Source organism: Callospermophilus lateralis, chromosome 8 (assembly GCF_048772815.1).
Source record: "Callospermophilus lateralis isolate mCalLat2 chromosome 8, mCalLat2.hap1, whole genome shotgun sequence".
NCBI lineage: Eukaryota > Metazoa > Chordata > Mammalia > Rodentia > Sciuridae > Callospermophilus > Callospermophilus lateralis.
The window spans coordinates 54738841-54766189 of record NC_135312.1 but is presented as its reverse complement, the minus strand read 5'-3'; the positions used below and the strand labels follow the sequence as shown (position 1 = coordinate 54766189).

Genomic DNA, 27349 nt, shown 5'->3' with positions numbered 1-27349 from the left:
TTTGGAGAAACAGATTATGTGGAATAAGTGTTGGTAATAAAATCTTTCAAGGTATTTTAAATCATCTGGTTCAAGATCCAGATTCAAAAAAAAAAAAAAGATTTAATGTTGTTAAGGATAAACATACCAAAAATTTTTGCCCTTGTTCTATGCTTGGTCCTCTGCTAAATGCTTTGCATGAATTATTCAGTACTCTCTAACCCCAAGATGTTTTCATTTTTAGTCCAGTTTACAAATGAGGAAATCAAGATGTAGGGAGGTGAGGTGATTTTCCTAGGTCCAACAGCTGATATTGGCCATCAGGACTTGAACCCAGACAGATCTCTGCCTCTGTGCATGTGCTCTTCTCCCCTAAACTCCACTGGCCCCCACTTCAAAGCAAAAGCATTTTCTATATTGTTTGTCACAGAAAACTCTAGTGTCTTTCCTTTACCTACTTCTGTGTCTTGTTACACCAATGAAGTCATCGATGTGAACATTCAGTTACTTGAACCAAACCCTTTAGCAATCTAGTTGAAGAATGTAACAGGATGATGAGGCACATCGTTGTGGTTAAGAGGCTAGCTGGTGTCCTTTCATTGTGCCAGGTGTTTCCCATCAGCAACACTCTGCCATTGCAGTATCCTTGTCATCTATGAAGATCTATGTAGAGATCTCCTGAGTGCATGGTGCCTACTGAAATTTTCTTAAAAAAATTGAGTCTATGCTTTAATCTCAGGATTTATCAGATGAAAAAAGAAAAAGAGTTGCTTTAAAAGGCTGTTTCCTAAATATAAAATTTAAAAAAAATTATACTTCCAAGAAATCATAAGTAACTAAGAGAAAATTCATTAATTTTTTTATCTGTTGAAACTGGCTACTTATGATGGATAATGAACTAATAATAACTAATAGCTATGAAATCAGGCTTCCATACCCAATATTTTTTTAAAGAAAATATACACCCACAAAAACACTCTGGTTCTACAAAGTGTAATGTACGTAAGTGTTAGCACATATGTATGATTACTGGTTATTACTTAATAATGGCAAAATCAATACACTGCTTTTTATTTCTTAACTAACAGTTCTGAAGGCCTCAAATGTGAGTGCAAGACAGATCTATCTGGGGAATATACATGTCCAGGCATCCTAAGTAAATTGTGTAGCAGGTTTCTATTTTCTATTATTTATCTGAAATCTATTTCTGACATTTCAATTCACATCAGTATTTATAAATACATAATATTCTATGTATTTATTTACTCAAGTATTCATTATCTCCCATAAGCCCAGTCTTATTAGATCCTTGGGAGGATGGGAAACAGATTGTAACAAGATACATGAAAGTGTCAGTTCATGGTGTTTTAGAACCACTGTTAGTTTATTGCATGGTAAAATTGGTGGGTATTTAAGGGAGATGGCACATGAGGAGACTAGGTAGAGAACCCAAGGCTAACTGGAGAAAATTGTATGTGCCATCCTAAGGATCTCATTAGTGAAAAGTCATAAATGTTTTTTAAAAGGATTAATCATTTTACTGGTGTGTGTTGCAGACAGTGAACTCTGAATACATTAGGGTGATTGGGAAGAGAGGCTTTGTAAGATACTGTGCTATGAACACAGTGTCTAAGTGCTAGAGGTAGGGGATGAACCATAGTCTAGGATACCTTGTTATGTAATTATTCTTTCCTACATCAAAAAACTGTCTTAATTTCCCCCAATGCAGATTGAACATACTGAGTCACGGTCACAAATTGCAGTGAGCACAAGTCAGTTCTCGTACCTCTTATACAAACACAAGCACCTTCCCAGAAATATCCTGGACCTGTCATTCTAGAAGCAAGTCTCCTCATCACAGGGAAATTTATATAGTGGCACCCACACTTTGTGTCCTCTAAGATGTCCCTTTAGAATTTACTGAAGGCTCTTAGTTTCCCCTCCACTTTCTTCTTGGGTTGTACAGCCCTGCATTCTCTTCCTAAAACTCAAACATTCTTCTCTCCTGTGCTGCAAATATCAAAATGACATTATCCTCCCGTGGTTTGCTCCAACCTTCATCTTTGTTTCCCAGGGTCCTAAAACAAAGAAAAGATTTCAGCTTGCTCAGGGAACCATCTTCCTTACTCTTGAAGGAAGGGAATTTTCCCAGGACTTTTGGTATGAATCCATTGTTACAAAGGCCAGAAAAGTTTTTAGGGCCTTGCAGCTGATGCCAATTTTTGATCCTCCCTAAACTCCCTTGATGCTTCAATGAGGTTAAAGCATAATTTACATAAAAGGACAGGCTTATGCTTATTGAAAACAACCATCTAACTTTTATAGTCTTCCTATCTGGAGAACTTCTAACATGGTTCTAAATCACCCCTAATATAAACATTTGCAAATTTTCTAACAGGTTGTGGCAACAGTCCAAGTGAGTTGGATGGATGCTAAGCTGCTGAGTATAGAGGTTGGACAGGTCTGAGACTTGGTAACAGATTGACTCTAAGACTTGAAGGAAAAGGAGGAATTGGGATGTTTTAGTCTTTAACTGTGATGTGATTTTCAGAAGAGAACAGATTTTAGGGAGACAAGTCTATTTTGAGGTGAATAGGTATACTTCTGTTACAAGGCCTGAACAGGTGACTGTGGAGCAAGAGAGAGATCAGTGTTAGATGAACATTTGGGGTTCATCCACCTGTAGCTATTGGTTGAAGTGACAGCAGTGATGAAATATTGCAGGGAAAATATATGAGAAGAGAAGAGGGTTGAAAACACAACTTTGAGAAACATATGGGCTAGTTAGATAAGAACAGTATGATTGAAGAGTATACTGATAAGCAGTGCAAAATGCCACAAAACATCATAGGCCAATTATTTTTTTCAGGAAGGGAATTAGAGAATATTAGCAAACAAGGAAAAGCAGCTTCCAGGAAGAGAGATTGAATAGAGACTTAGAGAATTGATTTGGGGGAAGCAAAAGGGAGGAAGCCTTAGAAGAAAGGAGAGATCCAGTGTTTCCACTGCGACAGGAAAGATACCAGTGAGAAGAGATCAAGCATGGGCTTCCATAGACTTATTTGAATTTGGGCTCTGCGCACTTGGGGGAAATATGGTACCAGTATAACTTCTCTGGGTCTCAACTGCCTTGCACAGTAGTGACAGGGATGCCTGCAGCAGGGTTTGCAGCTTTCTGATGTGTGTCAAGGTTTTGCTTGCCTTTGCTCTCTTACCTCTGTAGAGATTGCTCTTTCCTTAACACATGACCATATCCTTCCTGCCAATGAACATCCAGTCTCAAGTGGTATCCTGTTCCTCTCCCTCCTAGATCTCGTTACTCAGATCTCTGCTCTTCATTGCATCAATTTTCATCTGGAATGGACTTGCCTGCATGTCTTCTTGTATTTATTTTTTCCATGCTGGCAGCCTGTTTTAGAATACATAAAGAATAGAGGCTCAAACTCATGTCCTGTTCAGTTCCTCAGGCCTCCCTGGAATATCTGAGCACATAATAACTATTCAAAAAATACTTGATAAGGTATTAATAAATAACATTATTAAAGGGAGATTGGAATTGAGGGAAGAAGAGTTAGCTTGGGAAAGAACTACCTACTCTGAATAAAAGGAATATAGAGTGTGGGACTGAGAATCAACCAAGTATATGTTTGAAACTTAGCTCCACAAGAGATAGTCGTGGACAGAGTGATAGTTTTTTAGTTTTTATCAGATTCATCCAGAATCACCCAGGCTGTCTTGTCATCACTTCAGATAACCAAAAGTCTCTTTTAAAAAATTCACATATATGTACTATTTACTTGCTTCTATGTAAAAACAGTAATATTTATGACAATAATTTTTTTTTTGCATTTCCAAGGATAAGCACCACTTTAAGCACTGTACCTACCTATATGAACTCACTTATTTCTTTTAACATTCCTGTTTTTACAGATGAGGAAACAGAGGCCCTGAGACAATTAAATAATATGTCCAAGGTCCCAGAGCTAAACCATACCCAGGCAGTTTGACTGCAGAACCCATTCTCTTGACCACCATGTAGTCATGCCTCTCAGCATCTAACCCACCCATCTCAAAGAAAAATGAGTGTTGCTTTGTTCAAGCCAGACAAAGCTGTTCATCAGCTGCGCAGACAAAGCAGGTCAGATTGTCCTGCCAGGGAAATGTCCTGGGAGAAATTGTCCTGTCCGGGAATAGACCTGGAAGGAATTTTCCTTTCAAGGAAAAGAATACTTGATTTGATTTTACCTTTTTTCTCTTTTCACATCATTGGCAACCTCATTCCAATTTAAGGTCATCTGAAAATTGAATTAATATTCTGTTTACCACTTCTGTAGTTAATCTAATAAGTACTCTGAGTTCAACCGTGAGCACCTCAGAGTCCCATGGGTTGGTTCTCATTTTGAAAAGATATATCATTTTTGTATAGACGTATTTCGATTGGTATTAATTATATAGTGTCAATAACAGGACTTCTTAGAATGTTTGTGTTTAATGCTTTTTTCACAACCTAAAACACTAGTTATTTGTTTTACCCTATTGTTTTTCTTACATGGTTTTTTCACCGATTTGCTCTAGCTCTGTATTTTTTTCCATATATCATTATATTAATCATTAAGAAATAATTAGTTATATTAAATTCAGAATCCTCATTTCTCTAACATTTATATAAAGGAAGATGACCAAAAAAAAAAAGTGAAAATTTTAAATTCGTTTTCTCAGTGTGGTTTCACACCATATTGTTAAACTTAGTGGATCATGACTGATTATTCTAAAAGTAAATATTTTTCATTTAGTAACAAAATGCTATGGTCTGTAGGTCTGTGCAGTTCAGCAGAATGGTTAGAACTACTGATTGTGGAATCAGACTGTTTAGCTTTTCATCCTTTGCTCTCTCTGCCATGTGATTTTTTGCAACTTCTCTGTATCTCAGTTTCTTTAGTTGTAAATGGAGATAACAATATCCCTAAAGTTGTTTCAAGGATTACTTGAATTAATGAAGATAAATATTTAAAACATAGTCTGGAACTGGAAAACTGTATGTACATTTAGCTATTATTTTTGTTTATTGTTGACATTGCTTTTACTTCATAAAAAATTGCTTTGTTACTAAAAGGTTATTAAAACACTTGAACAATATTATTTTAGTCCCTCTTGATAGATTTAGATTGTTAATTCAGTATAATATACTTTTAGTTCCTTCTACTTATGATTTATTGAGTGGCAAAAATAACTGATCATGGGGATTTCTTTATAACTCATATAATATGGTGATTAGATGACATAAAAATATCTTAATAAATTTTTCCAGTATTTTTATTTTTTAAGGGTCAACTGAGCATTCAAAACTTAGCATTTTACCCATATACTTTAAAATTGTATTTAACTTTAGGGAAGTTATTTTACCTGTGTATTAATATAGGGAAAGATAGACTTACCAACTGGTATGTGGTATGTGGTATGATTATCCCTTACCTGCTGCAAAATGTGCATACTGCCATCTGCTGGAAGGATCTTTTCTGCAATCTTTAGAGCATGTTTTCAAAAATAAAAGGGTCAAATGGATTTTTCCAATAATTTCCTTGATAATTTAAATTACATCTTTCATTTGTTTGAGATTTAAAAAAAATTCAAAAACAAGCAACTTAAATTCTCTTTCAATGAAAACTATGATGGGGCAATTATTTGACTTTATCTTTTCAGGTGGATTATGAAAATTTATCTATAGTACTTTTTGCAGGGGTAGGTGGCTGGTGCTGAAGTAATTTGTTTGTATTTTGCTGAATGTAGTTGTATGGTGTATTGCCTGATTTGAGCAAAACAAGAAGCAAGCAAAGCAACTAAGATTATGATTTGCAAACAAAGAAACGAAATGAAGCATCAAAGAGTTTAAGAAGTCACCCAAGATCACTCAGCTTATCAGTGGCAGAGCTGGGACCAGAGTCCAGAGCTTTGAATATCTAATCCTGCAATGCTGCATTATCCCTCCAGTCTTATCCTGTGTCTTTGAGTGTAAGATCACTGCATCTCAGGCATTGATAAGGCTTGGCAAGATGAAAAGCAGCCAAATGACTCAGTACATTTTAAAAGTAAATATGTATAAGAACCAACTTTTTTAAGCCTTGGAAAGCAAAATAATAAGTTAAACCCAGAGTTTACCATGTTCTAGTCATTTAGTACTGCTGATTTGCCACATTGAGAAAATACCATCTTCTATGTAAAAGTATTTATTATTCCACATAATAATGTATACTTCATGTATACTTTCATAATTGTGTGCTCACTCAGAACATTTCATAACTGGCTTCAGTTTTTATTGCAGCTCCCTGTTTTCAAATTAGCTTGGCATAATGGTGACTTTTGTTAAATAATACTTTTCTCTCAGTGAATGTTTAATTTGACTTTTAAAAAGAATGTCTTTTACTCCTTCAATAATGTGGTATTGCTGTTGAGAACACAAATTTTGCCCAATATACTTTTCTTGGCATTATATTGATTTTAAAATCACCAAGTGCAAATGAATTTACTAATTTAAACTGATTATATGTACATTTTATACTAAAACATCCCAAGCTATTTGTCACTGCTACCATGTTTCCTTTGTTTTATAGAAGCTCCTGGTGTAGGTTTTTTCTATAACTTTTATGCACATACTATGTTACAGTGTAGTTGTCACTGGTATTCTGCAAGAGCTGCAAGTACCTCCTACCATCTATCATGGCTCCTTCTACAGAAATTAATTCAGTTTTTCATCCTATCTACTTTCTTTAAAGTTGTATTCTTTATTTTGCTTGTTTTCTAACATTGCTTTTTAACTTTTTGTTTAAAAACATCAAATCCATTTACATTTTGACTACATTAAGCTGAGTGCATGTTAATACCTCTGTACAGCCATGCTCTAATTTGAAACAGTTGACTTACAAGAAATCTCTTGGAGTACCCATGAGCCTCTGGATGACTATGTTAGTGATAGGCCATAGAATTTTTGCTTTTACTGGAACTATAATGTTGGGAATTTTTAAAAATCAAATAATTAATTCAGAAGGGGAACGTGGAAAGGATTCAGTCTTCTATTAGACGGTACAAAGTGTGATGTAAGATAAAGAGAAAACCTGCCCATGGGCAAAAAGGCCGTTTGTCTAACATTCCATCTTTCTTTATACTGAACTGAAATTTGCTCCTTTACTAATGGGAAAGATTTTTAGTTCTATTTTCTGTAGGTATACAGTGTAAATCTAAACTCTCTGTCATATGACTTTTATTAAGTCTTCTTTCTGGATTTTCTATTGTACTTTCTGTTCTCTAAATGTCCTGTAAACACCCTCTCCCTCCTCAATCAGAAATTTTTTGAGCAGTTTGTTGCATTAGTTAAATCTTTTCATTCATATGAGGTAGTATTTCTTTTTATGTTCATTTGGCTGAGACTCAAAGAGATGCAGAGCTCACAATCAATGACAAGTTGAACCAGGATTTATCTGAGACTCAATGTCTGGTGTCCAGACTTTTAACTACTATATCTCCCTGGCCATTCTTCATAGGACACATTTTCTGTGCTCCTTGTTCTCAGATGCTTATCAACGTCTCTTTTATAAGACAGCATAGAAAAGTCAACTGAATCCTTCAGGTATACTCCAGCCTAAGTGGGACAGCTTGGGCATGAGCTACCTGCCTGCACCTCTATGTGATGCAAATGTACATTGCAGAATTTTTTCCTTTGCTTCTTGATTTACATTTGACAGGTATTAAACTGGGTCTTAATATTGTGTGAGCATGTGTACATATGGACATGCACTTTGTATGTGTATGTATATTTATAAATGTACATATGTATATAAATGCATTTTTCCACATAAAAGGACTTTGCCTTTTTCCTATGAAACTACACTTTATTGTCTTCAATATATTCTAGATTAGCTCTTTTACCTCCATCTTTGCTTTTCTTTTCTTTTTTGTGCTATCTAAAAATTCAGTGAGTGTGCCTTCTGTCTACATTTAGGACCCTGGTTTTTAAGGGGCTCTGAGCAGTCATACTGTATTCTTGAAACATTTCAATTGAGATTTCTTGATCTGTTTCTTGGTCAATGTGGCAAATCAAAGTTGTTTGATTCATGAATATTTTTTAGAGCTTTCCTTCATTCTTTTCACTACAGGTTTTAGATTGTGCCTACGTCTGAACATCAGTTAGTTTTCTATCCCTTTTAGTTACCATGATAAGTATTGGGTCCTTGCTTTGGGGAACAGCTTAGAACTTTGTAATCTAGCCAGATACCCCACCTTTCCCATTTCTCCTAGCATTTGCCAAGTTGAACATTTTTATTTGCACTCATTTTGCCCCAGCTTAATCAGAAGATGTAATTGCAGTCCACCTTAGATTCCTATCTACCAATAACGGGCTGGTTTTATGTGTCACTTAATCTCTACAGGCTGCATCTTCCTCATCTGTATAAACAGAGTTGGACTGTGATCTCTGAGGTTGCTCTAATTCCAGCACCCATGATATTAAAATGTACCAAATCACTTTTAGAAACTTCAACCTAACTTAAAAAATTAAGTAACAAGTAGGGACTTAGTTTAGCCCTTCTGAATTGCATCCAGGGTTGACATTTATCTGATATGCACTTGTTCAATGCCTTAATAATTCAAATACTGAAGGACACCCCCCCCAAAGTACTTATAAGCCATCATTGCCACAGCTGTTTGACTCCTGTGGGGCACTGGGAGAGCCACCTGCTTGCTGGAGCCCAGATAAACCACCACAGCTCCTGCACACATACCCCCCAACCATGAGCCCCGACAAGCAGACATCACACCCCTGCTGGCCTTGTGGACACTCTAGTGGAAAATGCCTGCTGTCTGTATTTCTCCAATATGGCTGCAGCACCAGGGATACCCTCTTGTAGTTGCTTTTGGTGCATGTTACATGTGAGTTATATCACAAACATGTAGAAGCTTACAAACACTGCATGAGCTTTATTTTTAAATTCTTTTTAGTTATATGTGACTATAGAATACATGTTGATATAATTATGCAAGTATGAAATATATCTTATTTTAGTTAGAACACCATTCTTATGGATATACACTATGGTGGCATTCACTGTGCTGTGTTTATGTATGTACTTAGGAAAAGTATGTCAGATTCATTCCACTGTCTTTCCTATTTCTGTCCCCACTCCCTTTCCTTCATTTCCCTTTCTCTAACCCACCCTTTCTTTCTTTTTTAAAAATATTTATTCTTAAGTTTTAGGTGGACACAATATCTTTATTTTACATTTATGTGGTGCTGAGGATCGAACCCAGAGCCTCGTGTATGCTAGGCGAGCGCTCTACTGGGGTTGGTGAGCCACAACCCCAGCCCAAATCCACCCTTTCTTTAATACACTGAATTTCTATTCCTACCCACTCCCCATTTATTGTGGGTTAGCTTCCACATATCAGACAAAATATTCAACTTTTATCATTTGGGGTCTGGCTTATTTCGAATAGCCTGATACTCTCCAGATCCATTCATTTACTGGCAATTGTCATAAAGTCCTTCTTTTATATGACTGAATAATACTCCATTGTGTATATAAACCACATATTCTTTATCCATTCATCTGTTGAAGTGCATCTAGGTTGGTTCCATAGCTTAGCTATTGTGAATTGAGCTACTAGAAACATTGATGTGGCTTTGTTACTGTACTATGTGATTTTACATCCTGTTCTACATCTCTAACTATTAGATAAATGCAAACTAAAACTACACTGAGATTTCATCTCACTCTAGTCAGAATGGCAATTATCAAGAATACAAGTAACAATAATGTTGGTGAGGATGTGAGGAAAAAGATTTACTCATATATTGCTGGTGGGACTGTATATTGGTACAACCACTCTGGAAAGCAGTATGGAGATTCCTCAAAAAAACTAGAGGAATGGAACCACCATTTGACCCAGTTAACCCACTACATGAGCTTCATGAAGCCCACTGTGAGTACATTTTCTATGATCATATTGCTGTGGAGTTTAAAAAATCCATAATTCACATGTCTGAGGAATGTTCCAAAGCTAAACTACTTCATTTCAGAATTCAGCTTAAACTAAATTTTAAAAAAAAGTTATTTGACTTGAGTATTTGTCATGACTTATGTGGTTGATCCCTTAAATGTTGCACATCTCATATAGTCCTTTGTGTTGTTTTTCTTTTGACAATTTTCTGCTTTGTTTCTAGGTGAATGAAATTTACCATGATGAGTCCCTTGGAGTACACATAAATGTGGTCCTGGTGCGCATGATAATGCTGGGTTATGCAAAGGTAAAATATCTTAAAATATTGTGGACTGTGAACAGTAGGGACTGGATTAGCAAATAGAAAATTAAATTGCTGTAGCTTCAACTAACTTGGCAATATTAGTGATGGGTAAAACAACATATTCCTCTCCCATAATTAATCCAGACCAGTCTCTTGGGAATGCCTGTTTGCCCAAACTGAGGAGGAGAAACTGTCACAATGAGTTCTCCAAATTTGAGCAGAAAATGCAGATTTTTATGTGGCTAACCTTTGCTTTTCTACTTCTAACAGAGATGTGGATATTTTTCCTGAATTTAGGCATGACTGTAGGTGGAATGAATGGATACCATTAAGAAAAAGAGAATTTTTTTAGCTTTGTTTATCATCAAGTTTGTGATTCATGTATTCATTCAAAATGTCTCTATTGAGTTCCTACTATGTGGCACTTTTCTAGCTGTTTGAATATATCAGTGAATGAAAAAGACAGAAATTGTGTCTTCTTGTTTTGTTAAATAATATTTAATACATATATCTTTCTACTTAAAAGTATAGTGATTTTTTTATTTAAAAGAGTTTTAATCCTTTGAAAACAAAAAATTGGGTCAAAATGTACATGTAGGCATTTCATATAAGATAACTGACTTTAACTGGCTTCAAAATGATACTAGATATGTCTCTTGAAAATAATAAAATAGATTTTAAAAGTGTTTCCCTTTGACAAGGAAACATACAGGAAGCAACCAACTGGTCAATTTTCTGGATGTTTAAAATTCCATGTATCTCTCCCATAATTAATCTTCCCAGTTATGAAATATTGTTGAATTTGTGCATTTAGGAAACAGGAAAAACACACATATTTGCATTTAATTATATATTTAGAATCCTCTTAGCTTTGTCTGATGATAGGGTGTCACTGACCTTTTGTTTCTTGCATAACCTGACCTACTTTGTGTTACTACTGAGGAACACAAGTTAATTCCAGCTGGAAATGTTAATAGCCTTCTGTTGGTTGTTAAGTCATTTATTCGGAGAAATATGTGATTAGCATACAACAAATCTAGCTAATTCTATTAAGAATGTAAACACTGATAATAACATTTGCTGAAATTTAACAAAACTCTCAGTCTGTCAGCCAAGTAGGGACTTATTTGCGGTTTCAATTTCAGTTTCTCATTCCATACAGAAACAGTCTGGGAGTGCAGCTCCCAGGTTCTTGAACGATGGGCCCTTTTCCCCCTGAACTTTTAACTCTCCACCATAAAGCGATAGTGGTAACATTCTAAATAACTGTTGTTTTTAGTGTGAGGTTAATATAATTTGACTTTCCCCCTATAAATGAAGATTTTAACAGACTTGACAGCTTATGGAAGAACTTCTATTCTTCCTGCACATTGATTAATTCCCTACCCCCCCAAAAAAAATCACAAAAATTTTAATTAAAATTTTTTACTTTCATATCTCTGGGGAAAAACTTCCTGGCAGAATCTTTTCTAATATTTTTGTTCTTAATATCTATGAAATTTAAAATCTAAACAGAGCCAGGAAATATTTTGGACTTCTGAAATTCTTACCCAAATGATTAATATTGAGTTTGCTCACAATAGCAAATCCCAGTATCAGACATTCCCATAAATGGACTCCATTAACTTTAACACAGGTAGTATTGATTATCATCAAGATATCTTTCCTGGGCATTTAGAATTCCCAAACCAAGGCAGGTATCTAAAGCCCCAAATAACATTAAATTGTTACTTAAGTATTATAATCCCAGTTTCAACTTTAGAAAAAGTTATTAAAGAAAGCCTTTGGGAAAATGTTATATGTGTCTTTAACATACTGTTTCTCTTAGTCCATCAGTCTCATAGAAAGGGGAAACCCATCCAGGAGCTTAGAGAATGTGTGTCGCTGGGCTTGCCAACAACAAAAATCTGATCCCAACCACTCTGAGCACCATGATCATGCAATTTTCTTAACCAGGCAAGACTTTGGACCTGCTGGAATGCAAGGTATTGCCATTAATATATAGAAGGAAAACTTAAGGGCATGACTTTTCAAGAGTAATCCTAAGTTGGGCAGTCTGTTCAAATGTTCAGCTCTCCATCAGCACTTTCCACCATGCATCAGCCAAGTATGCATTTTCTTTCTATTGCTTTCAGTGACTTCGTTGGAATTCACAATGTTAGATGCTGCTTAAATACCATAATAAATTATACTTGCCTTTAAAATAATGGTTGTGCATTTGGGGTATGGAGAGGATACTGTAAAATGCAGTGTGATGTCCACTGACTGTTTGGAATGAGAAAAGAGATGCCATGAGAAATGACTGCTGTCAAAGAGCTTTCTTCCAAAGTCAGCTTCCATTTATCTAATAAATTCTGATGCAGACTTTGGAAAAAGCAGACTGATGATTTTCTTTTCAACATTGATGGAATTTCTGGCTCCCTTCATCAGTACCATGATAGGGAGGACTATTTACTAAAACAGAAAGACAAGGCTTAACTGGTGGGCAGAACAGAATGGTAACCCCAGGCAATTTTGTTGTTGTTGTTGTTGTTGTTTTGGTTTTTTTCTTATGAAAGGAGAGAATACAGAACCAATGAATCTTTTTAGAGACCATTACCTGTGGTTTTCCCAAGAGAATGTGGCACATACTGCTAGCTGGGAAATAATGCTGCCCCTGTTTGCTGAAAAGCTTTTTTATTTTTTTCCCTCTAGGCAAAGGTCCAGTAGTAATTCTTAATGGGTTTTCTCATAAAATGAAAATAAAAGTAATTGTTATTCTCTACAGGATATGCTCCAGTCACGGGCATGTGTCATCCAGTGAGAAGTTGTACCCTGAATCATGAGGATGGTTTTTCATCTGCTTTTGTAGTAGCCCATGAAACTGGCCATGTGTAAGTCACTGTTGACAGCTATAAAGAAAAAAAAAAAAAAGATCTTTTCTTTGCTTCTCCCAGTATTGTTCACACTTGGGGCAGAATACATGCCAGCATGCAATTCTCATCCCTTGCCAAGTGTGAGGAGCTGAAAACTGGGGGGAAGGTCATGCACTGAAACTCAATGAGTGACTCTCTCTTGAAGAGGCACTGCTGAACTTTTCATAGCTATGGAATAAGAGAGGCATTTTTGTCAGATTGCTCTCAATTTCACTGCCTATGGCTTCCACGAGGGAGCCATGTTGACTTATAAAATACATCTTTCCCAGTACTTATTGTCAAAACAAAAAATAAACAAAAGCCATAACCCCATTGACTCTCACCCATGAGATCTCCTTTGTGTTCTAGGTTGGGAATGGAGCATGATGGACAAGGCAACAGGTGTGGGGACGAAACTGCTATGGGCAGTGTCATGGCTCCCTTGGTACAAGCGGCATTTCATCGTTACCACTGGTCCCGATGCAGTGGTCAAGAATTGAAAAGATACATCCAGTATGTGTCCTGCTTCATGTCATGAGAGCATTTATGCTGTAACCTCCAAACATGAAATTGACTCTTAGGACCTTGATCATAACAAAATTCCCAGTAAATGCATATTGTTGTCAGTAATCAACATTTTCTTATGATTCAGAGGCTTTGCTGTGATGATTGCATAATGTAATCACAATTTTTCAGCCATAAGCCTAGAACTTAAGTGCATTATGATTTTCTTTTACTAAAGTCTTTATAGAATCTTCAGCAAATGGACAAAGTTGAGTTGAGGATTGGAAGAGAATGGTTGTGATTCCTGTATATATTACATAATCTGCACTCTTTAGTGAAGGTATTAAAAACTGCCCTTTAACTACCTGTAACATTTTCCTTCCTGCAGTTCCTATGATTGTCTCCTTGATGACCCTTTTGAACATGATTGGCCCAAACTCCCAGAACTTCCTGGAATAAATTACTCTATGGATGAGCAATGCCGTTTTGATTTTGGTGTTGGTTACAAAATGTGCACTGCGGTACGTTACCCATAGTTAATTTAGTTTTTGCATCTTGAAATCTATTCATGTAGCTCTTTTTGGTGAAATTTACAAACTCACTGGTGCAAGTATAAGAATCTCTACCAGTTACCTTGTGCTTACTATATTGTTAGATGGTAAAATCAAATATTTTAAGTATACTGCCTTACTTAATCCTCGTGAAAGACTAGAAGGGAGTTGATATACTTCTACAGAAGAAAGAGCCAAGACCTACAGAAGTTAAGCAACTTGCTCAAGACACACATCTGGGAAATAAAGGAGCTGAACTTTGAACCAAGGTTCTCAGGCTCCAAATCTTTATGTTCTTTTCCTCCTTAGTATATTTGACCTTCAGAGATGACTCCTAAGCCTTGGATACATGGCTTTTATTTGTCTTGACAGCCAGTATTCTGTGTTAGTGACCACAGGGAAGGGTTATGGTGTTCTATTACATGAAATTCTGTTGGTATGGTATGGGCATCAGGATATGGGTGTCATGGGAAGACTGGATGGGTTGGTTTCTAGTTCTGACACTTACTCAACGTCTTACCTTGAGCATATTATTTAATCCCTCTGGCTTAGTTTCCTTATGTTTAAAATGTAGATCATGACAGTATTTATCTCATAGGGTTGAAGTGAGTTTAAATGTGATGATGTAATTAAAGTGTTTAGCATAATGCAGGTACATAGTAAATGCACAGTGGAATCCTTTACAACCAGTCTTCTGCATAACTATTCAGTTTAGGGGTATGTTTCATCAGACCGTGTTGATCTTTAGTAGTTCATTTAAGGAAAGAAAAAAAAAGGAAAGCCTTTTTTAATTTTTAATTTGTTCTAATTAGTTATACATGACAGTAGAATGCACTTTGACACTTTATGTAGAAATGGAGCACAACCTCTCCTTCCTCTGGCTGAACATGGTGCAGAGTCACACTGGTAGTATAATCATACATGAATATAGGGTAATAATATCCATTTCATTCCACTGTCCTTCTCATCCCCATACCCTCTCCCCTTCCCTCACTCCCCTCTGCACAATCCTCAGTCCTTTTCTCCACCCCCCCCACCCCATTATGAATCAGCATCCACTTATTAGAGAAAACATTCGGGCTTTGTTTTTTTGGGTTTGGCTTATTTCACTTGTCATGATATTCTTCAGTTCCATCCATTTACCATGCAAATGACATAATTTCTTTAAGGCTGAATAATATTCCATTGTGTGTTTATGCCACATCTTTATCCATTCATCTGTTGAAGGACATCTAGGTTGGTTCCATAGTTTTGCTATTGTGAGTTGAACTGCTATAAACATTGATGTGGCTGTGTCACTGTAGTATGCTGATTTTAAATCCTTTGGGTATAAACAAAGGAGTTGCATTAGCTGGGTCAAATAGTGGTTCCATTCCAAGTTTTCTGAGGAATCTCCATACTGAATGAAAGCCTTTTTTAATGTTGGAATAAACAGAGCAAGAAAAAATGTATTTTGGGTAATGAAAAAAATTGATTTGCTGTTTGTAATATTGCATATACAGCCATTTAACCTGCCTATAAATAATACACTGTGAGCTTCTACTTACCTCCATTAATGTTTTAGACCTTAGAATTCTAAACCTTTGGCTCAATGTCATGTAAAAGTACAATTTCTGCATTAAGTAATCAAGGATTAAAACAAACAAAAAAAAATCTATGACCATAAGGCTGTATGTGGGTAATTAGCAGTATAGGGAATAGATATAAAAACTATGTAAAAATTTTTAAAACTCTATAAAAAATATAGTAAAATAGTTACATTTAAAGAGAAAAATGAAGAGATGAGCAAAGAATGAACATATGTATCTGTAACTAGTTCATAACTACAGGAATAAAGAGAAGGCATTTTGATAGCTTGAGAACTGCCAAAGGTTATAATAAGATTTCATATTTGAAATGTGCACAATTACTAACACATTTTAAAATTCCAAAATTGTCTGTTTGAAGATCAGAAAGTATAAATGACATGCAGAAAAACTAAAAGTCTAGCAGAGAATCCCAAATAAATCATTGTTTATCATTGCTATTTTAGAAAAGCAAAATAAAAGTATTCTCTACTTGGAATTCTTATGCAGTGTTTTTCTTAACATGTTGCACTACTTGACTTAAAATCAAGAAATACAAAAGACATGACATGAAGAAACTGTAGAACATTTCATTGGTGTCTGTGTTGCCATCTGAGACTTCACTGAGAGTTTGATTCTCTCCTCCAGTTCCGAACCTTTGACCCGTGTAAACAGCTGTGGTGCAGCCATCCTGATAACCCCTACTTTTGTAAGACTAAAAAGGGACCCCCACTTGATGGGACTGAATGTGCTGCTGGAAAAGTGAGTATATCTATCTATACAATGCAGATTTATGATATGTTGAGTGGTAATTTTTAAGTCTGGCAAATGATAAACATAGCTGTGCTGTCATTTTCATGGAAACCATAGTACCTGAGGTTTTGTTATGGAAATGCAATGTTTTAGTCAGCTTTTTCACTGCTGTGACCGGCAGACATGACAAGAACAACTTAGAGGAGAAAAAGTTTATTTAGGGCTCCTGGTTTCAGAGGTCTCAGTCCATAGATGGCTAACTCCATTGCTCTGGGTCCAAGGTAAGGCAGAACACCATGGCAAAAGAGTGTGGTGGAAGAAAGTGTATCAGGACATGGAACTAGGAAGCAGAGGGAGCCTTCTTCTCTCACCAAGGATATACCCCAAAAGCCCACCCATTGACCCACCTCCTCCAGCTACAGCCTAGCTTGCCTAGAGTTACCACCCAGTTAATCCATACCAACAGATTAATGCATTGATTAGGTCAAAACTCTCATTTCACTTCAAAACTTTCTTGAATTGTCTTATACAATGGGGACACCTAATATCTAAGCCATAACATACAGTATGATAATGTGCTGGTTTCCTGTGACTGCTATAATAAATTGCCCTACGCTTGGTAACCTAAAACATCAGAAATCTATTTTCTCAGAGTTCTGAATGCCAGAAGTCCAAAATCAGCTTCCCTGAACTTAAATGAGTGGGTGGGCAGGGTCATACTCCCTCCAAAAGCTCCAAGGGAGAATCTGTCCCTTGCCTCTTCCAACTTCCTGTTTCCATCCACATTCCTGATTTGTGGCTCACTACTCCTTCTGCAGTCTCTGCTTCTGTGTGAAATCTCTCCTTGTCCCCCTGTGTTATAAGTAATGGCATTTGGGACCCACTGAGTAATGCAGAATAATCTCCCCAAATGAGATCCTTAATTTAATCACATTTGCAAAGACCCTTTTTCCAAATAAGTTCACATTTACAAGTCTAGGGACTAGAATCCGTCATCTTTGAGACCACCATTCAGCCCACTACAGATAGAATGGGAGGAAACAGCTCTGCAGCATCTCTGGCCCCCTGCTAGTGGGATTTGATTTACTTGCTGGCATCCCATTCCTTGTGAAAGTTGCCCAGAAATAAAGTAATGTGAATTTATACAGAAGATTTGGCCTCGCTCCTTGGGGAAAGATGCCCAGAGGTTTTAAATCTCAAATTGTGTAGTCAGGACTGAATGCTCAGATACTGGCGGCAGACCAAGCTATGCTACTCATAAGGGCAGAGATCCCAAAATAAAGGCATGTTAAAAACTCAAGTTGAAGAGCTCTGACTAGTTTAGAAATAAGAGATTGTAGACAGGACCAAAAGCTGGCAAAGAAGATTAACACAGCTTTGAGTTCTTTTAAAAGTTGACTTCAGATGTGTATAAACTGTACTTGTGATGAGAATCATGCATAATAATAAAACCCATCATTACAAATACCTGCATTATGTTAGGCATGATGCCAAATAACATTATTTATAGTATTTGGCTTTGGAAAAATTCATTATCTCAGACTTTTGACTAAAATCAAGAGCAATAATGAGTTAATTAATTTTTGTTTTATTAAAACTATTATTTAATCAACTCTTAACATCCAACTCCTCTAAATATAACTGTATTGTAATTAAATCTACAAAAGTTTAGACAGACACTTATTATATATAGTATGAAAAAGCAGATTAAAATGTTGTAAAAGAAAGTAATGCCCTTTGACCATCTTCTGTACTCTGGGCACCATATGCACGGTGCTCTGGTATGAGAGTTTTAGTAGTCCCACTGTTCGCTTCTTGGTCAGATGACCTTCAACTACTCATGAACATTCTGGGCCTTTTCCTCATTTAAAAGGAGAATATATTTATATCACCTATATTTTTTTTTCAGAACAATTTGTGAATTAAAATTTTATAAAATTTACTTATAAAAGTCTGAAATTTTATTGTTTATTTATTAAAAGTGCTTTGAAAGCGGAGCAGGATATGGTGGCGCATACCTGTAATCCCAGTGACTCCAGAAGCTGAGGCAGGAGGATAGCAAATTCAAGGCCAGCTTTAGCAGCTTAGTGAGGCCCTGAGCAACTTGAGTGAGACTTTGCCTCAAAATAGAAGGATCTGGGGATGTGACTTAGTGGTTAGCACCCCTGGGTTCAATCACTGATACCAAAAAAAAGAAAAAGAAAAAAGTGCCTTGAAAGCCAAATATCATGATTTTGGGTATGTTATGTTATTTATTTTTTAAGTCCAGATGTATATTTTCATACCTTGAGATGATGGTAGGTAGCAAGAGATAAAGGGTGGAATAGTATCAACTGGGCAAGGTGGGTGCCCAGAAAATTATTGGTGCCTGATAGTCTCTGGTGACTATATCATTTAAAAACTTGTCTGGATGGATGTTGTATTAGTTTTCATTTTAACTTTATACTTAAAAAATTCAAGTCTAAGTTCCCCTCTAAGTTCCCCTCTGTTAGGGTATCTTGGGAAGGTGTAATTGCTTTTGGATATCTTAAAGGCATCCCTACATGGAAGAAAAAAGAAAGAAAGAAATGAAAATCTTCAAATAGGGGTTCTTGAATAACTTCAGCTTCAATGTCTGCATGATTTTCATAATTGCCTTTTGTCATCTTCCTGAGTGGTGCTATAAGGGTCATTGCATGTGGAAGAATGCTAATCAACAAAAACAAGACGGTAATTGGGGATCATGGACAAAATTTGGCTCCTGTTCGCGGACGTGTGGAACTGGTGTTCGTTTCCGAACCCGCCAGTGCAATAATCCCATGTAAGTATAATCCCTATAATTCTTGTTATTTTTGAATAGACTAGAAAATTCTGTCATGTGATTAATATTCTTTTTCATGAAGTGAATGAAAAATATAGGACATAAAAACATTGTTCACAGTTCCTAAACCAGTGTCACTTTTGGATAATGGTCATTTATCAATCTTATGGAGAGTAGTCAAGGATGAAGATGAGGAGCAGGAATGAAGATTAGAGATTTTTAAAGAAATTGATGTTTGAGAATATTAAGGACTCATTCACCACGGGTAGGTGTAGTTGCTTCAGAGTAAGGCAATAGAAAGATGGTGAGGGACAGCCAAGGAACTATAAGTTTATCCTGAGTCCCTATTGTATGCTCAGCAAACTTTATTTTCTAAAGAAAAAGAATAATGTAATTATTGAATATTATATTCTTCTTGGTCTACAATTTAGCATCTAGGCAGCTCCCTCTTTTTATTTCTGGCCGCAGGATATCTTTGAGCATGTCTTTGATAAAGACTATCAGGTGCCACATGCCTGTGTGCATGGGAAGAAATGATGGTTGTGTAGGAAAAGAAACAAAAACAACCAAAATGCCAATAATAAAAACAGCTAGGGTTCGATATGAGCCAGAGTCTAGCCTAAGTGCTTTAAATACGTTATCTTATTTAATCCAGATAACTTTGTTCTGTGGAAGATAGTATTACTTTTTCATTTTACATAAGAGGAGATGGAGACAGAGAACTGTGATCAAAGTTTGAGTTACAGCCACATGTTTTATATATGGAAGACAATAAAACTTTTTTGTATCTGTATATACGCTTTCAGTTTCTTCAATACACTTTTGCCCAGGATTTGAAATATACTGCTTAAAAAGCTGATTTGAGTTTTGGGGTGTTTTACCCTGCAGCAGGGAGAGAAGGGTGCTTTGGGAAGGGACTGGAATTAGAAAGTATGAGTTCATCCACTTTGTGCTGGCATCTTGGAAGTTCTGGCTTTCTGCCCTTAAGCCCTGTTTCTGCAAGCCTCAAGTTGGACCGAAGCCAAACGGCCTTTTGAAATGTTGTCTTTTCTTTAGGCCCATCAATGGTGGTCAGGATTGTCCTGGTGTTAATTTTGAGTATCAGCTTTGTAATACAGAAGAATGCCAAAAACACTTTGAGGACTTCAGAGCGCAGCAGTGCCAGCAGCGTAACTCCCACTTTGAATACCAGAATACCAAACACCACTGGTTGCCATATGAACATCCTGACTGTGAGTACAGTCCCACCCTTTCCTGCTGTGTGGATGGTCACTTCAGAGTTTAAGCTTTGCCAACACCAACCCCTTAGACTCTTGATCCTGACTTGGTAACTTAGGAAACGTGGTGCTTCTAAGGGCAAGGCCTTCTGTGTTTCCAAGGACAAGGCTTAAGTTCTCTTTCTCTAGAGAGGAAGGAAGGTCCTGGAAAATAGCACTATCCTGATCCCCAGTGAAATGGCCAATGGGAAGTGATGCCAGGGAGAGATGCTGAATTTCCTGATTTAACTCAAATCTTTCTACTAAGAAATGCTTCTAGCTTGGTGTGATCTTTCTTTTCAGAATATCTAGAGAAAAATATAGTTCTTTTTACAGTTGAATCAGGCAGGACATAAGGGAAAAGACCATTATTTAATAACAAAAGGTGCTTTATAACCTTGAACTTTTGTACTATAAACCAGTTATTTAAGGGGCTGGGGTTGTGGCCCAGTTGAAGAGTACTCACCTAGCATGCAGGGGGCGCTGGATTCCATCCTCAGCACCACATTAAAAAAAATAAAATAAAGATATTAAAAAAAACTAGTTATTTAAAACTATTCTAATTACACTTGAATTATTGACTAAATATATTTCTTATTTCAGTGATTTAAAAAAGATGCTTATCATGTGACATGATGTACTACTGGATTCAGTTTAGAACTCTTTCAAAAGAAAGGTGAATGCATATAGGAATTGAAAGTTGTGATGCATTTAGAACAAATGTATTATTTTTGTTTATTTTATGAAGTTAGTCACATAAATTATGTTTAATTAATGAGATTCTATAAGAGGCAGAAACTATATTAACTGATTGGGTCAGACTAAAAGGAAACCCTTTCAGAGTTCTGAACATTGCTTAAACAAAATTTGAATTAAAGTTTATTGAAGATCTATGTTGAAATCTAGGATGGCTATTCAGCCTGGTTTGCCTGGGCCAGTCTCAGTGTATACCTGTCGTTCCTGCTCAAATATTAGTGGAGTCCCCGTTCACGCTCAGACAAATCATAAATCACACTAAAATAAATATGCCAAATATGCATATTGGCATGTTTTTACTTTTCTCCTGCTCTGAATTTTATGTATTTATGTAGTACTTGTTTTGTTTTCAGGAACCCATATTGAAACTTGATATTTTAAAAATAAACTATACTCTTCACATATTCTGTTTTATGTAAATAGTTGATTTTATTCCCCCCTCCTTATGCAGCCAAGAAAAGATGCCACCTTTACTGTCAGTCTAGAGAGACTGGAGATGTTGTTTACATGAAACAGCTGGTACACGACGGAACTCGCTGTTCTTACAAGGACCCATACAGCATATGCGTACGAGGAGAGTGTGTGGTGAGTTGCACTTGCTATCTCAAAAGTTTCCTATGGTACCATGTGATACTATGTAATAGTGATGTTATTCATAAGCATATAAACTGTTTTCAGCTGATACTTATCTGGGAAGTTAGCCTGTTTAAAGTTCAGTACATAAATAATTCGGGGAGAAATTATACCTACTGAAATCAATCCTTGGACACTGGTAGAATTAGGAGTTAAATAATTTTTCTAATTTTCAGCCAAGTGCCTTTTCTAAATAATGAATGCTTCTAGGCTGAGAATACAAGAGGGAACAATGCATTTGCTTTAAGTATTTTACTAGGAGCGTCTGACATTAATATCTAAGATTTTTTAAAAATCCAATATTAAGTTTATTTTTTTATTATTTGTTTACAAGATAATACAACTGGGCATGGTGGCACATACTTGTAATCTCAGTGACCCAGCAGGCTGAGGCAGGAGAATCATAAGTTCAGCAACTTAGCAAGGCCCTAAGCAACTTAGTGAGACCCTCTCTCAAAATAAAAAATAAAAAGGGCTAGGGATGTTTCTCTCTGGATAAGCAACCCTGGGTTCAATCTCCATTATCCAAAAAAAAAAAAAAAAAGAAAAAGAAAAAAAGAAAAGAACAAAGAAAAGAAAAGAAAGAAACAAAAGATAATACAATATTTCTTTCTCCCTCTTTCACTTTCTAATTGATCTGAAGCTTAAACATTGAATTCCACATGAGAACAAAATGTATAGAAACAAACAAAAAACAAAATTATTTTTATTCCATTTAATCTCTCTTTATCTCTCTTTTTGTGGTATTTGGGATTGAAATTGTAGGTACTTTACCACTGAGCTAGATCCCCATCCTTATTTTATTTTGAGACACGTGTCTCACTAAATTGCCAGTGGTGGCTTCAATCTTGCAATCCTCCTGCCTCAGCCTCCCAAAGTGCTGGGATTACAGGAGTGTGCCACCAAGCCCAGTTCAATCTCTTTTAAAAAAAAAAAAAGTTCAGGTGCTCAGTTAAATTAATATGAAATTATCCTTGTCAACCAAAACACTGCTTCTAACATCATTTCCTTATTACTTCAATAAAACCAAAATATTTATTAAGTCTCCAGTGTGCAGATGCCTCATAGTTAAACTAAACTGTTCTTGAAAGTAAATGTCTTAGTCCATTCTGTGCTTCTATAACAAAATACCCCAGATGGGATAATTTATAAAGAAAACATTTGTTTCTCACATGTTTCTATAAACTGGGAAGACCAATGGCATAATGCTAACACTGGCTTGGCATCCGATGAGAGACTCCATGGGGCATCATTCCATGGCAGAGGTGGAAGGGAAAAAGGGCACATGCACCAAAGAGAACAAGAGGAAGTCACTTTTATCACTGTCATAATAATTGACCATTCACATGATAGTAACATTAATTTGTCCAGGAAGGCAGAGCTATCAGGACCTAATTACATCTTATTAAGCCAAGCCTCCCCAAACTGCCAAATTAGAGATTCAGCTTCCAACACATAATTATTGAGAGTACACATATAGACCATAGGTAAAATATATGTGTCTTATTCACCTTTTACCTCCCACAATATCTAATACATTAACTATGTTGTCATTTTTCCTGCCCATTTTCATGCCGAATGTATGAGTACAAGATATATATATATAGCGTTGTCCTACAACCAGTTCATTTAAGGATCTTCCCCAGTCCAGAAAACCTTCAGTGGTTTTCTATTAATTAATGTGAAGATGAAAACTATATATGGTCAAGATTTTCCACAGCATGTGCTCTGCAAATCTTTCACTGTTCTTCTGATATGAGGCAACACTAGCCTTCCACTGCCTTAGGTATGACTTTAAATATTGATATCTGAACTACTTTCCATGAACTTATCTTTACCCTAGCTTTGTTTTGACCCCTCTGCACTCCTGAAATTCCTTTACACTATGTTTTCTTAAGGGTCCTAAGGAAGTCTCCAGTACTTTAATGAAATTTTGTCTTACATCTTAATTACCTTTTCTTTTCCTAATTAACTTTAAAAGATGGCACCAATATACAACTCACTTTATATTCATTTTATACATATGAATGCAACATGGAAAAATCCAATGCTATTTTTTTTTTCGGTCTCCCTAACATCAGCTACATCTGTGCTCAATAAATACTCATTTGATGATTAGGACAATTTTTGATTGGGGAAAATACTTCAGTGGACTGGGGAAACTTGTCCTTTATTTACTAGAGTACAGTTATTTAACTTCACACTAGTTCTTTAAAAGACTGAGGTGTGAAAAATAAGATTTAAGGGGAAGTTCGGTGTGAATTTGCTGTGAGCTGTGATTAACAAATGATCCACCATTCTCTGGATGCTGTTTTCTACTTGACGACATTGAAATCAACTACATTTAATATCTTGTCTTCCCAGAAAGTGGGCTGTGATAAAGAGATCGGTTCCAACAAGGTTGAGGATAAATGTGGTGTCTGTGGAGGAGATAACTCCCATTGTCGAACTGTGAAGGGGACATTTACCAGAACTCCTAGGAAGCTCGGTAAGATGAGGGCCCTTGTGAATCTCTGTCCTTCCCTGTGACCTGTGCTTTTTAGGCTTCCTCTTTTAGGAGTGCAGTAAACATGACCCAAAAGTGATTTATCCAAATAACATTTTAAAGACTATTTAAAATTTTTTTAAAAAAATATTTTACTAAATTCATGCTCCTTTGCATTTATGAGAAAATTATAGACTAAATTTGGACAAGGAACAAAGTCAATATCAATTATAATAGTTAGCTAAAAATTGTGTTATTTTACATTTTTTTAAAAATGCAGATGTAATCAGAATGATTGGTTATTTCAAATTTCTGTTGCACTTAAAATTGTTGACCCGAAGTGAGGAAAAATTTTTATAAAACTTTAAATATAATCTTTAAAATGATATTTTCATTTCACTTCTTTTTATTTTAAAAGTGAACAATTTTATCCTACTTGTGAACCTATGAATTTAGCGTCTATATTCCATATGCTTTAAAAATATTTACTCTAAACAAAATTGAGATGCCACCAAAAAATAAGCAGATCATATTTGTGAACTTTTGGACTTGTTCCACCATCAATAACTTGGAGTTAGATACACACTGCAAGTTCAAAAGGTGGAACAAAAAGCTGTCTATATGCAACAAATAATATGGAAAAATATTTGCAATTTCATAATGTTCATCAGAATATTAGATTTGTTACAAATTCTTATAAAGATATTTATTACTAAATAATTTCTTGACCTTGTAACAAATATTCAATTATTAAGTATTTATTTTGCAAAGGCTTCTAGAAATTCAACATATAAAGATGAATTCCATATGGTATTTTCTTTAGAAGATTCCCTGGTATCTTCCAAAGCACTTTCAGTTCAGTACCTTACAGAACAATAGAACACAAAACAAAAACAATCAGAAAGAATTGGGTTGATTCTAAGTTCATGTCATGGTGGTAATTTTTTATTTTGTAGAAGAAAAGAAAGTATAAAATAGTCATCTTCCAAATGGAAAATTCTCATAGTCCTTTTTGCTCCTCTTATACCTTAGACACCCAATTCAAGTCATTTCCATGCACATTAGTTTTGCTACATATTCAAATACTTCTCTTAGACATTCTCTAGTCTAGTTATTGGTGTCTTTGCTATGCCTATGTGATAAATTACCATGGTTTGTACTTTGAAATTGTTAAAAGACAAATACTGCCATTTCTGGCTGATGGTATTATTTTAATAAAGCAAAAATAATTTAAAATGTAAGAATATATGTGTGTGTGTGTGTGTGTGAACACACACACACACACACACATATATATACATATATATATATACACACACACATGTTTAGATGAAACCAAGTTTAATTTTTTCCATATTGCTATGAAATAATGAACTGCATTTGTTTTATTGGAGTTGTATGTTATTATTTTGTTTTGTATGTAAAATAATTAATTTGTTTGGCTTTCAGAGTGAATTAATATAAGGAAAAAAGTTTTTCCACTATCATTCATTCTATTTTATATGCAATTATAAGGTAGTGATACTGTTTTCAGATACTGCAAAAACTGTGCTAAACCTGTGAATAAACATCAAAAGAACACAAAAAAGTGTTCATCAGTCATACAGATTCAAACTGTTCAAAGATAATCTAACATCCATTTCTGTGTACAAATGTTGTCATCGTAGTCATTCAATAGACTAATTAACCTTTTCCAACAGGGAAACATTTAAGCAAGAGATGCCATAAAGAATTCAAGTTGCTGGAAAATGAAATCTGCAAGTATTCAACTTCAAATCACCTACATCATTTTTCATTCATGCTTAGTCTTATGTTCATTGACTATTAACAGTTTATTGGCATTAGCTAACTATTAAAATGCATTTTTATTTCAACATATAAAATCATAGAACATATTTTATATCTCATGAAATATATATAGAGAAAGCTTATGGCATAGTCAATGAAACAGCAAGACTTCGATAAACATGAAACCTCCACTAATTAAAGACATTTTATTTAAGGGAAGACAAGAGGCGCTTTCACCTTACCCAGAGGAGCTCGTAATATTTCTCTTGCTGAAACAAGAGAAGCTAAAAATGTACTGGGTAAGTTGTACCAAACTGCAGAAAGATGGGCATCCATAAATGGCATCAAGCTGTTTTGCTGTAGCTAGCATCTTAAGCATGTTACTTATAGCCATTGCATACTCAGACAAACATGGTACATTTCATGTGTTGGACTTTACAGTTGTAGCTAAGGTGCTGAAAATGCTAATCCCCAAAATGACCATTTTATTTACCTAGTACACTAAAAAATATTGGAAAACAGTTAAATAAATGTACCTATAGTATCATTGGCAAATGACAAAAATGTTTTTCTTTCCTGATAACTTCAACAATTGTGTATTGATAATTGAATTGCCATCAATACTCATCCTGTATTATATGAATGAGATGTTTCACAACCTACTAAAGGGGGTAGGTTGCATAATCTTCCTATATTCATTTATTTTTTATGGAAATAGATACACCTTGGTCCATTTCTCCTGACTATTGATGATTTATAGTTAAATATATGAATCTTCAGTTATCTTACAATAATTTTCAGGTTGTAATAATATTGTCATATATGACATTGGCAGTAATAGCAATGCTGCCTAATTTAAAGCCCAAACAACCAATTAATTTTATTTCTGGCTTAAAAGACCGAGTTAGGGGGTATGTAAAGGCAATTCATGACATAACTTTCAAACACTTTTTAATTGAATTTAAAACAGTCAATCATGAAATGTGGTAAGCTTTATAATTTATTACTAATCACAAGAAAAATGAAAGCTACTCATCGATTTTTCTTTTATAATTTTTTGGAATAAAGTAGGCTTTTAAATATGGAAACATTTC

The 27349-nt window shown here is 35.5% G+C and overlaps 1 protein-coding gene across 2 annotated transcripts in view; it reads left to right on the top strand.

Moving 5' to 3' along the window:
• Window positions 1-27349, top strand: part of Adamts3 (ADAM metallopeptidase with thrombospondin type 1 motif 3) — a 227419-nt gene that overhangs the window by 180253 nt on the left and 19817 nt on the right. Inside the window, exons 6-16 of one of the 2 annotated variants that reach the window (XM_076864582.2) lie at window positions 10190-10273; window positions 12099-12255; window positions 13038-13143; window positions 13534-13677; window positions 14057-14189; window positions 16433-16546; window positions 19192-19337; window positions 20394-20569; window positions 21801-21934; window positions 24347-24470; window positions 26471-26554. In XM_076864582.2, coding sequence (XP_076720697.2) covers window positions 10190-10273; window positions 12099-12255; window positions 13038-13143; window positions 13534-13677; window positions 14057-14189; window positions 16433-16546; window positions 19192-19337; window positions 20394-20569; window positions 21801-21934; window positions 24347-24470; window positions 26471-26554 — 1402 coding nt within the window. The remainder of the gene's footprint in view (window positions 1-10189; window positions 10274-12098; window positions 12256-13037; window positions 13144-13533; window positions 13678-14056; window positions 14190-16432; window positions 16547-19191; window positions 19338-20393; window positions 20570-21800; window positions 21935-24346; window positions 24471-26470; window positions 26555-27349) is intronic. The other variant, XM_076864583.2, reaches the window with a different exon arrangement.